The sequence below is a fragment of the Canis lupus genome, chromosome 2 (genome assembly GCF_011100685.1).
Source record: "Canis lupus familiaris isolate Mischka breed German Shepherd chromosome 2, alternate assembly UU_Cfam_GSD_1.0, whole genome shotgun sequence".
NCBI lineage: Eukaryota > Metazoa > Chordata > Mammalia > Carnivora > Canidae > Canis > Canis lupus.
Window position 1 is genome coordinate 78,694,084 of NC_049223.1, and position 12,692 is coordinate 78,706,775.

Genomic DNA, 12,692 nt, shown 5'->3' on the forward strand with positions numbered 1-12,692 from the left:
CTTTCACAAAACCCAAATGTGCAGGGCCTGGTTCATAGTAGGCACCTACCTAAGTTTGGATTCTTAGTGTTCTTGATAAAGGATGACTAGTTTGGAAAATAAAAGTATATGGATGATATAGAAGTATTCTTTGGGGGATCCCTGGGTGGCGCAGCGGTTTAGCGCCTGCCTTTGGCCCAGGGCGCGATCCTGGAGACCCGGGATCGAATCCCACGTCGGGCTCCCGGTGCATGGAGCCTGCTTCTCCCTCTGCCTGTGTCTCTGCCTCTCTCTCTCTCTCTGTGTGTGACTATCATAAATAATAAATAAAAATTTAAAAAAAAAAAAAAAAAGAAGTATTCTTTGGGATCCCTGGGTGGCTCAGTGGTTTGGCGCCACCTTTGGCCCAGGGAGTGATCCCGGGGTCCTGGGATCGAGTACCACATCAGGCTCCCTGCATGGCGCCTGCTTCTCCCTCTGCCTGTGTCTCTGCCTCTCTCTCTCTCTCTCTCTGTGTCTCTCATGAATAAATAAAATCTTTTAAAAAGTTCTTTAAAACATCATTGTTGGGGCACCTGGGTGGCTCAGTGGTTGAGTGTCTGCCATCGGCTCAGGGCGTGATCCCGAGGTCCTGGGATCCAGTCCCGCATCAGGTTCCCTGCGGGGAGCCTGCTTCTCCCTCTGCCTGTGTCTCTGCCTCTCTTGTGTCTCTCATAAATAACTAAATAAAATCTTTAACAAAAAAAGGGGGGGATTTTTTGGGGGGTGACTCTATCCCCAGACTTGAATTTTGATTTAGTTAAGCAGACAGCACTAAACTGTATAATGAAGAGACTTGTTTCTGGTCCTGGTTCATTTGCTTTTTAGTTATGTGATAAGTTGGAATTAAAAAGCTTTGTAAGCCTGGGTCTCAGTTTTTCTCATTTTTAAAAGAAGTTGCTGATTAGATGGTTTCTAAGGCTCCCTTTAGCTAAACATGTCCCTGATTCTGTGTCTTACAATCTGGAGAGGTAGAGGGAGGCACACCCAAGATAAAATGCTCCACTTCCCCCAGCTGGCTCATTAGCAGAGCCAAGAGCAGTACGTAAGAAATCTGGCAGACACGTTCCTTTCCATTGTCATCTGACCTGGGGTGTTTCCCTGCGTAAACTCATCCCCTCTTCTGTGCGTGGCAGTCCTAAAGGGCGAGCAGCAGTTGCCTTTGAGTTGAGTGCGCATCACGAGCCGAGTTTCAGTGCCTGGAACAGGGGTCAGGAAGCTTTCTGGAGCCCTGGCAGGGGTGGGTAGAGGTGGCGGCCGCAGGAGGTAAAAGGCTTCTGCCCTGCAGGGGAGGGAGGTAGACGGGCAGCTGCACCTGTGCTCCCTCCCCTGGTGGGGCTGGGACGCGCGGTGCCCTCCAGAGCGAGCGCCCACAGCTGTGCCTCCTTCGGGACTCGGTGGCTGACTCCTTATTGAGAATTTTTTGCCATCCCACCAAGTTTACCAAGTCAGCTTTGATGCATCCCCGCAGAGAAGCCATCCTCTGTTCTGCAGTTAGAGGTTTTTGGGCTGTAAACACTGAACTGGCTGTCCCAAACCTTTCTTTAACCCACGCTATGGCAAAGATACAGCTCCACCTGCTGAGCGTGATTCCTTTTGGATCTTTCACTCCCCGAAGGGATGTGTAAGGGAAACATCAGCTGATGGCTGTTGTAGTATTTGACACAGAGCCTATATAGAGGTTGCTAAGTTTTGCTCCGGAATAAATATACCAGGGAGAGAAGCACTTGGAAATTCTCACTGCTGGGTGGGGAGTCGAGGTCGTTTGGGGACTCTCTGAGGGCTGTCCCGTTTGTCTGCTTTCGACGGCCTCAGATGGGCTTGGGAACAGCAGTAAATACAGAACTGGTAGAGATACTCCTTGATGCTCTCCTGGCCAGAGGGCTTCAGAAAGAAAGCCGAACAAGGAGAGAAGAGTGCAAAAAAAAAAGATCTTTTTGGGGTGCATATGGAATTTGATCCACTCTTCCTGTCTTTTGGCTTTAGGGGAGCCACGGATCCCCTGTGCTCCCTCCTAGACAGGGTGGGGGGCATGTGTGGGGTGGGAGTTGTGGGAATCTGCCCTCCTTTGTTGGTGCTTCATGACTTGGAAACGGAAATAACACTCCGCCTGCCTTGCTGGAGACTCCTGGCAGCCTAAATGGAAAACCTGCGTCAAGTGAGCAAAAAAATCAGGGAGGAAAGGGCCCTTGAGCACCCACAAACTGTCGTGTAAAAGTCCTAGTGTACAAGCCACATGCTTTACACTCTGGGAAGACCCCTGCCGCTCACGGAGGATGGGCCATGGGGAGCTTCTGGCTGCCACACTCGCCACCTCGTTTGTGGCAGCCCGCAGCGTGGAGAGCATCCTTAGGCCTGTGCTTCAGGGTTGCAAAAGCCAAGCCAAGGCTCCCAGGATTAAGTGGTGACTGATGTAGCTCCACCCTGCAGGTGAAGTAGGAGAATAGGAATTTTTATTGTTATTAGAGCCCATCTGTGTTTTCGGAGTCTTATTAGACTGCTTTGACAAAAGCTGTGTACCCTTAACCTTGGAAAACTGTGCGCACATTTGCACACACACACCTGCCTCATGCATGTACACCTCGACCTTCACATACCTACACACACACACACACACCCCTGCCCTCATACACACCCTTTCACACATACGTTACCCTACCTTCACACACATCCCTCTACTTTCTCACGCATGGATACACCTGTATCTTCTCTCTCTCTCACACACACACACCACACTCTTTTCTCTCATGCATGAGTACACACCACACACACCTGCCTTCACACACACAGCCCTTCACACTCTTCATGCATACATATACACCTCTACCTTCGCACACACAATTCTTCCTCCCTCGTGTGCATGCACACACTTGGACAACACTCTTGCATCCTTATACACCTTTATCTTCACATCCCACACACCTGCTTTCTTTCTCATACATACATACACACCCAGACCTACACAGACCCCTACTTTCTCACGCATGCGTATACATACCCCTGCCTTTACACACAGATCCACACCACACACCCCTCCACAAACTGTCTAGGTGCTCACAGCCGTGAGGAGGGATTCTATACCCCCATTAAGAACCTGGGATTTCTTTCTTCCATCAAAGTTGATTTTGTTTTTTGGTTGTTTTTTGTTTCAAACAAAACTAGGTTTCCAGTTTCCACATTCATAGGAGATTAGAAGCAACATATTAGATGAGGTAGTGTAGTGAAGAGCAGAGCAGAAAACGGTAGAGAGTAGACCTGGGCCGTGTTCCAGGAGCGGTTCCTCCCCATGGCGTCCCTCTGCCAGGGAGAAACGGCCTGTGTGCACTGCTTTGTCTTCTTTGTAAACACACGGACCCTGTAAAACTCCCCAGAAGGCAGGATTAAGACGGGGTTGGTACATCAGTTCCCCTGCGGGGCCCCCCCTTCAGTGACAGTGCGGGGAGCGCAGGCTGGTGGTTCTGAGGATAGAGCCGGGTAGTGTCCTCCTGCTGCTTTTTCCCTGGCTGTCACCTTCCTTGGGTCACAAGCTCCTTGAGGCCAGGGACCATGTCCCTCGTGCAGCCCTGTGTACCCAGTGTGTGCCCGTCACTCACAGGCTTCAGTGACTGAATGAAGCGGAAAGACAGCGTGGAACATGGTGGAAAAACCTGTCAAAGTGAAGATAACAGGCTCACGTACTGACTTTGCCCTGACTTTGTGACCTTGCCACACGTTCTCTGAACCTCAATCATTCATCTGTGAGATGAGAGGGCAGGACTTGCGTGAACTCGAAAATTCTGTCCTGTGATCTTAATAGAATTAATTTAGATTTTATTTACTTATTCATGAGAGACACACAGAGAGAAGCAGAGACACAGGCAGAGGGAGAAGCAGGCTCCCTGCGGAGGGAGCCCGATGCGGGACTCCATCCCCAGAACTGATCCCCAGACCCGGGATCATGACCTGAGCCGAAGGGAGACACTCAACCCCTGAGCCACCAGGTGTCCCCTAATAGAATTTTTTTGGAGCAGAGATTTGCTTGTGAAGAAGGCATGGTGTTTCCAGCGTGGTCAAGGTCACATCGGCCCCGCCACTGAATCCGTTCACTGAAAATGCTTCCTTTAGGTTGTGTGGTTTTCTCCTCAGTTTTTATTTTTTATTTTTTATTTTTTTATTTTTTTTTAATTTTTATTTATTTATGATAGTCACAGAGAGAGAGAGAGAGAGGCAGAGACACAGGCAGAGGGAGAAGCAGGCTCCATGCACTGGGAGCCCGATGTGGGATTCGATCCCGGATCTCCAGGATCGTGCCCTGGGCCAAAGGCAGGCGCCAAACCGCTGCGCCACCCAGGGATCCCTCCTCAGTTTTTATTAAAGGACAGTGATGGACACTGTGCTGAAGTGCAGTAGACCCCAGACAGTTGAAGGAGGTTTGATCTGCCCGGTTGGCTTGCACTGTGGCATTGACCTTCTTGGTGTAGTAGAGGGTGTTGGGCTTTCCTGTGCGAAGGAAGAGTCGGGGGGTGGGGGGATGATGCTTGTGTTTGTGTTGGGGGGGCCATCACTACCGTGTCCCGCCCAGAAGATTCGACCTGAGGGCAGTCAGTCAATGGAAGAAACAGTTTTCTTTGTATTAATCCAGATGTGCAGCTTTCTGCAGGGACCTGCAGAGACCTTCAAGATGAGTGTGGGCTGGGCTGGCTGGTGCCTCCTTCTCCCCAGGGCCCCCCCGCACACCCCGTGTTCCTGTGAGCCTGGTGGCAGGACACAGATTCAGCTTGTACAGAATTGCTGCTTGGGTCACAGAGGATACAAGACAAGCCATGGTTAAGTTAGACTGCATCAGTGTGTGGGAGATCACCCTGGGCTCCTGGGAAGTTTACCTTCGTGCTGTCAGTGAAGTACGAATTTGCTAAGGCTCTCGGGAATGTAAACGAGGGAAGGTCTCGGTGAACTTGACAACAGACTGTCCAGACCTTGAAGCTTTGGGCGGTTGTTTATGTGTGGACAGATGCTGTGAAGTGCAGATCTGCCCCAGCCAGCCACTAGAGCTGGCCAGGCAGGACTTCTGCTCAGAAATCCCCGAAGTTGGAGTTACTGCTTGTCCTTGAGATGATGAACAGTGTGCTTGCAAAGGGCACACACAAACCATACGCACGCTAACGAGGCTTCGGCACTGTCTTCTAGCAGGTGGTCCCTGCTAGGAAACGGAGTCATCTCCAACTTCTTGGGCTTCCTGCCCTTTCCAGTAAGTACTCTCCTCCTGTCTGTCCTGTCTCTTAAAGGCCCTGGCCCTCCCCTCCTCTCCAGCCAGGCAGCCACCGCCCTTGTGGCTGCAGAGGCTCCTCTGCTGACTCTCCTGCCCCTGGTCCTCCCACAGTCACCAGAGATGTCAGTTACAAGTGCCAACTGACAGGATCACTCCCGAACCAGGTGACTTAAAACATCAGTAGTCTTTTTGGCTGGTGCTTTCTGTGGGTCAGAAATTCAGTAGGGTCGTGGTTCTGGCTTGGGCTCTCGGGATGTTGCAGTCAGAGACCTGAAGCTGTAAGAGGGGCATCTCGAGGGTTGGCTGAGAGTCTCACGGTCCCTTCATGTGGCTGCCTTGTGCCGGCTGGCTTGGGCTTCCTCACAGCATGGCCTCCATAGGGTGCTCCAGCTGTTTACATTGCAGCTCCAAGCACAAGTGTCCAGCAAGCAAGGTAAAAAAATGAGTAGCCTTTTATGGCTTGGCCTCAGAAATCACAGATGATCAGTTTTGCTATTCTCTGTCAGTGGAAACAGTCGCCAAAGCTCTCCTATGGCGGGGGTGGGGGGCGGTGCATAGACTTTGCCTCTCACTGGGAGGATGTCAGTCACTCCTTGGAGGAGGAGCATGCCGGGTGAGAGATGGCCTTGTGGCCATTTTTGGACAGGATAATCTTCTTACCTTCTGAGACCCAAGGCTGTTCCTGTCATTTGTCTATGGAAGAATCTTTAGGGCTACTAATCCCTCTGAAGACATAGATTTTAAAGTTTTCAAGGCCATGGGGATCCCTGGGTGACGCAGCGGTTTAGCGCCTGCCTTTGGCCCAGGGCGCGATCCTGGAGACCCGGGATCGAATCCCACATCGGGCTCCCGGTGCATGGAGCCTGCTTCTCCCTCTGCCTATGTCTCTGCCTCTCTCTCTCTCTCTGTGACTATCATAAAATAAAAAATAAATAATAAAAAATAAAAATTAAAGTTTTCAAGGCCAGAGAACATGGCACAGAAGCCTTACCTACAAAGGAGACAACCGCACAACTAACTGCTGGGAGACAGGTCTGGAGCCTGGGCCTGGAACCCACTTAGGAAACTGCTGCCTTCTGAACCATTTGAGGGGAAACCAGCCCGACTGTAGGCCCCTTGGGACAAGGCCCCAGTTACCTCCTCATGTCACACCTTCCTCCTGCATGACCGCACCATGCACGTGCTGTGCTCTTGCACACCCATCCTTCATCCCGCTGCACCTGCAGAGGTGCCTCCCACCCCCCACCCTGTGTCTCCTGTTGCACTGCTGGGTGCATGCAGCTGGTGATAACCAGCTCAGGTACCCTTCTCCTGAGAAGCCTTTTCAGGTTTCCTGTGCCACTTAGTGTCACCTTTACTGTAACTTCGTTCATTCTTGTGGGTTGGTGTGTTCACTGTGTTAGACTTTGAGTTCATCACAGGTTGGAGCATGTCCTGTCCTTTCATTTCTGCCTAGGGCTGAATAAACTAATGATGATTTCCAAATTGGTCTGTGCCCTTTTACTTCATTTAATGGGGCTGAGTTTTACTGCATGTAAATGATGGGCAACACTGGCAGCTGTCTGAATTTGGTAGGAGATTTTTTAAGCTGTAGTGTTTTATTCAACTTACTATTCTGAAAAATTGTTCTCGTCTGTGTTAACAGTTGTTTTACTTGTTGTCGGTGATTGAAGCAGTTTTGCACCTTTTCTTTAAGTTATGGGAAAAACTAGCAGTAAGTGAAGCCCTTTCTAACTTGGTTTATGTGTTCACACACACAGAACACTTAACCCGATCCCGTCGAGCCTCACCAGCCTAAAGTGGGATAACTGCCCCTCCTTAGTCTTTGACATCCTAACAAGACCTAAAATCTGTAGATTTTAACCACCGCATAAGTTCCTGAAGACTTTGTTTTACTCACCATTCAGTATCAGAAATGGTGCTTGTCACCTAGGAAACACTCAGGTAATGATTGAATGACTAATGGAGTGGGCAGCGAACTCTGGAGAGTGACGTGGAAGGGGTCATTCTTTGACTATTTACCTTGCAGCCTGGACACCACCCCCAGTGGGAGGTACTCCTGGTGAAGCGCACTGCCTGAAGGGACCATCCCGGAGAGAGTCCTTAGTCACCAGATGACTGTCCACACAATAAATAGAAAGCCGGTTGGGGGCAGGGACCAGGGCTGGCATCCCACCCCTGCCATCACTGTCTTTCTGGGGTCACTCCTGTTGTTACCTGGGGCTGCGGGCCATCTGTGTTTTCTCCACTCTCCAGAGCTGTGTCCTATCTGGACCCCTTGGGGTTTGGGATGACTCCCAGGTGAAGGGCTCCGGTTCACTCTAATATTAACTTTCACAAGCTGTCATTAAGCGTCCTCATGTTCTGGGAAATCTTTAGTCATTTCCAAATGTATTGATAGACATCCTTAGCCCTAGAAATTTATTATGCAGTATTTCCAATTAGGATTCATTGGGATTAATACAAAATAGGAGTTAGAATGTTTAGCCGTGGTATGTTTTCAGTGCTCAAATAGATATAGTCGGACAGAGGACAATCGGGAAGGGAGCCTTTATGCTGCTGGCACCCTTGGGGGCAAGGCTGTGACAGGCAGCATGCTGGTTTGGGGCATGTGAGCAGGCTCCATGGAACGTGGACACGGTATCTCATATTGATCTTTCCCGGCCAGGTTACAACTTTTCTTCCTAGATAATACGCTGCTCAGTTTCTAGTTTATCTCCTCTGACTCCCTGTATGTTCTGGACAAAGGTTTCAGTGTAGCTAGCTTTGCTTCTGTCTGAATCTGGTTTTGGTTCTCAGGAAGATGATTAATACCCAGTTGAGAATATTTCTAAAGACCAGAAGTTTTTAGGGGTTATGAGTGGTCTGTGGATTAGAATTGCATATAAAATGTTTCTGTACATGTGCAGTTTTCTGGAGCTTTGGCTTTCATCAGAGTCTGGGATTCTGCAGTCCCTCCAAAATGATTGTTTTATTTACTTATTTTTTTTAAGATTTTTTTTTTTTTAAGTAACCTCTACACCCAACATGGGGCTCAAATCCATAACCCCAAGATTAAGAGTTGAATGCTCCACTAACAGAGCCAACCAGGTGACCCCAAAATGGGTATTTTATATTTTAGATTTAAAAAAATTTTATTTTAGAAAGGGTGAGAGTGTGGGTGAACAGGGGGGAAGGGTTGAGGGGGAAGGAGAGAGAGATTCTGAAGCAGACTCCCTGCTGAGCACGGAACCAGCCGTGGGATCTGATCTCAGGACCTTAAGATCATTACCTGAAATCAGTAGTTGGACGTGTAACTGACTGAGTCACCCAGGTGCCCCCCAAATTAGTGTTTTAAATCAGGGTTTTCAAACTTGACTCTGGCATTTGGGGCCAGGTTGTTGGGGTGTGTTCTCTATATTGTAGAATGTTAAGAAGCATCGCTGATCTCTACCTATTAGATGCCAGTAGCTCCTCCTCCCCCAATGATGACAATCTAAAAAATTGTCTCCATACGTTGCCAAATGTCTCGTGGGGGTTTGTGGGGAGGACAGAGTCAACCCCAGTTGAGAAACACTAGTATGTACCTTTTTTTCAGTAGCTGTAATTTTTTAGAGTAGTCTTTGGTTCATAGGAGAGTTGAGCAGAAGGTACAGGGGGTGCCCATATATTCCTTGCCCCCACATATGAGTGGCCTTTCCCACCAAGTACAGTTGCTGAACCTACATGGACACGTCATAATCACTCAGTCCTCGGTCTCCTTTAGGATTCACTCTTGGTGTTGTACAGACTGTGGGTTTGGACAAATGTATAATGATGTATATCCACCACTTTAGTAGCCTGCAGAGTAGCTTCACTGGCCTAAAAATCCTCCGCGCTGTGCTCTGCCTGTTAATCCCTTCCTCCCCTGATCTTTTTACCATCTCTGTAGTTTTGCCTTTTCCAGAATGTCACATAGTTGGAATCATGCAGCATGCAGCCTTTTCAGATTAACGTCTTTCACTTAGTAATATGTGTTTAAGGTTCCTCCGTGTCTTCACATGCTTGATAGCTTATTTCTTTTTAGCGCTGAACAATATTCAGCGTCTGGACGGACCACAGGTTGTTTATCCACCCACCTGCTGAAGGACATTTTGGTTGCTTCCAAGTTTCGGCAGTTGTGAATAAAGCTGGTATAAACATTTGTGTGCCGGTTTTTATATGGAAATAAGTTTTCAGCTCCTTTGGGTAAATACCAAGGAGTACAGTTGCTGGATTGTATGGCAAGAGTATGTTTAGTTTTGTAAGAAACTGCCACACTGTCTTCGAAGGTGGTTGTATACCATTTTCATTCCCACCAACAGTGAGTCAGAGTTCTGTTTCTCCACATCCTTGTCAGCAATCAGAGTTCTGGATTTGGGCCATTCTAATAGGTGCGTAATGGGATCTCATTGTTGCCTTAATTTGCATTTCTCTGGTAACAAATGATGTGGAGCATCTTTTCATATTTTTATTTGCCATCTGTAAGTCGTCTTTAGTAAGGTGTATGTTTAGGTCTCTGGCTCATTGGTTTACATCTTTTTAACTAGTTTGACTCGAATCATTTAGGGTTTTCCTATTCTGGCACGGTTGTGGGGGTAGGGGTGGGGACACACAGCTGTTTATGGAGTTTGAGCACAGAGCTCCAGTTTACAGCAACAGGAAAGACTTCAGGGTTAGGTTGAGTGGGGTGAATGCTATAAAATATTTATATTTTAAAATGTTTTTAAAACATATATTTATACACACACACAGAAAATACTCCCAAACACATACTACCGTATATTAAAAATTTCACAGGTATTCACTGAACCATTGCAACAAGCCTATGAAGTAGATACTGCCCCCATTTTATGGATAAATAGAGGCTTAGGTTAAGAAATATGCCCAAGGTTATAGCTAACGAGTGGCAGAACTGGAAGTTGAATATAGATCTCTCTAGTGGCAACTCAGTTTATCTGCCTTCTTGACCCTTGAAGTGGTGTTAAAATGTGTTCCCATGCCAGCAGACCAGACCCACGTCACCATGGCATTGCCTGGCAAAGAAGGCATGGTATGATAGAAGGTTTTCACTGAACAGAACCAACGCTGCACCGTTTCTGGGGAGAGTGAGTGAGAGAGAGTGTGTGTGTGTGTGTGTGTCTTTGTAGGGTAGTAGCCAGTTTGTTGTGTATCCCAGAATAAATAGTCACTAACCATCTTCAGCAGGAGGCAAGTTGGTGCTTTATTTTTTTTCTTTTTAAAAACAGCCTACTGTATATGTCCTACTGATTATCTGGGAATGAAATAGCCTCCAGTTAACTTGATGTGTGTGTTCTTTGGTGAAATATAAAATGAGGCCTTGTCCCATAGCCTATTTATGGTTCATATACCTGGGGTGTAGATGGTTATATTTGAAGGTTCTATTTCATTACAGCCAATTATGGCATTTCAAGGATTACTGTATATATTTTATGAAGATTCTCAATAGCGTGTTGATTAGGCTTTTAAAATTCTGAGATTGGCCTGGGCACATCAGATGATGTCTCCAGCGGGTTGCATCGGCTACTCCGGTTGCCTTAGCTGTACTTCTCAGAGGTACGTGCGGTGGTCTTCCCTGCTCTAGCCTGGGCCGCCTTGCTCACCTTTCTTGTCATACCTCCTGAGGTCTAGCCTTCTGTGCCACAGCCCACCGGGCACTGAATTTACTCTCACTTTACCCCCGCTTAGTTTTTCCTCCTCCTTCCTGCCTCCATTATTGATCACATATTTATGATGACTGGTGGGTGGTGGCTCTGAATAAATATTTGCAGCCTGAATGTCAATTGAGGCGAGACCTGGGGAGCACACGGTGTGATCTTTATTCTCATGGGCCCCTGCAGCCGCAGAGACCCCAATTTGCTGCCTTTGTGTGCTCTGCAGCTGGAACCATGCTCCAGGTCTTGGGTGGCCTTTGCCAGCACCTAGCACCTGGGGTCACGTCCCAGGCTCTTGTTAAATGACTGAAGCACTTTAATGTTGGCGTGCATCTTGCCATTGGTTCTTTGCCTGGCTTTGTCCCTGGCTTGGAACTCCTCAAGGGACCTGGCCTGGTGACATTACCTGACTCGCATGGCCAGACTCTAGCAAAGGAGAAAGGCTCTCTTGCTACTCGGGCATGCTCCCTTGCAAGGCTGATCAGGAGGTAACACATCTGCCTCTCCCGTAGTCTGTTGAATTGGAAAAGGAAAGCCGAGGGGTCTTTGAGGTGTGGGTGGAATCCTGGCCTGCTTCCTACTTTGAGTATCTTCGGACATCTCCACCTCAGATCGTGCCATCACAGAGCCTGTCCCCCCCCCCTCTCCAGGAGATGTGTCAGAGGGCCTGCTCCGGGCCTGCTTGGTGTTAGAATACCCTGGGCGAGCTGAAGCTGCAAGAATGCTTTTTAAAAGGGGGTTTCGGTGCTTCTGTTACCAAAGTGACGTAAATGTTTCTGTTTCTTTTTGCAGAGTGACCAGCAGCTGGACTGTGCCTTGGACTTGATGAGGCGCCTGCCTCCACAGCAAATCGAGAAGAACCTCAGCGACCTGATCGACCTGGTACGGGCTTTGTTCGTATGGTTTCTTTTGGCCGGTGGCTTATAATTGGTTGCCTCTGTGTACCTTTTTCCATGAGGCGTTCAGAACCTAGAAGAAACCTACCTTCCACCACCAAGCTCTGAGATTCCTCCACGTGGTTGTGTCTCAGAGCCAGCAAACTCCATAAACCCCAAGACAGGAGCTTGGAAGTTGATCACCATCTGTCCCCTTGCCCCAACTGCATATTTTCAGTTTCTAGAAGCTTGCATTTCAGCACGGGGAGGAAGAGGCCACACACACCCAGCGGGCATTCAGCAGTGCCTGCTGCCAGGCTTCCTTCGTTTGTTCGCTGTTGCGGAGGTTTCTCCAGCCAAGGCAGTACAAAATCAACCCTATATAATACTGCAGAGGCTTCACTTCCACTTTGAACAGCACAAAACAAAAAAGTCAGCTTTCAAAGAGCTCATCACACCTGTTTTTGAAGTATCTTTCTTTTTTCTTTTATGTTAATTCAGAATAATTTGTCTCAAAATGATGCCCTAGATTAATTGGCACCATAATATTATTTGAAATACTCCAAAATATTTAAATAAAACCTATAAAGCTATGGGAAATATTGCAAAGAAGTAAAATAAACTAAAATCGGGCCCAAGAGGCCAACTGAGTGACTCTCTTATTTGGCCAGTGCGTTCTGGCTTTGTCACCAGGTCCTCTGTTATATACACTGCACCCCTGTTGTCTTGGATGTGATGACCAGCTGCCAACCATGGCTCATCGATGAGGTGTCTTTTACAGTAATGGTTTGAAAACTTGTCTGTATGCTGTAGCGATACTTAATTCTACTGTATGAATTCAGAGCAATGGTAGTGGGGGAAACATTCCTGCGGGAGACT

The 12,692-nt window shown here is 48.1% G+C and overlaps 1 protein-coding gene across 4 annotated transcripts in view; it reads left to right on the plus strand.

Annotated features, from left to right (window-relative positions):
• Positions 1-12,692, plus strand: part of CAPZB (capping actin protein of muscle Z-line subunit beta) — a 130,578-nt gene that overhangs the window by 49,569 nt on the left and 68,317 nt on the right. For all 4 annotated transcript variants that reach the window (XM_038531788.1, XM_038531789.1, XM_038531786.1 and 1 more), the window contains exon 2: positions 11,731-11,820. In XM_038531788.1, the coding sequence (XP_038387716.1) occupies positions 11,731-11,820 (90 nt within the window). The remainder of the gene's footprint in view (positions 1-11,730; positions 11,821-12,692) is intronic.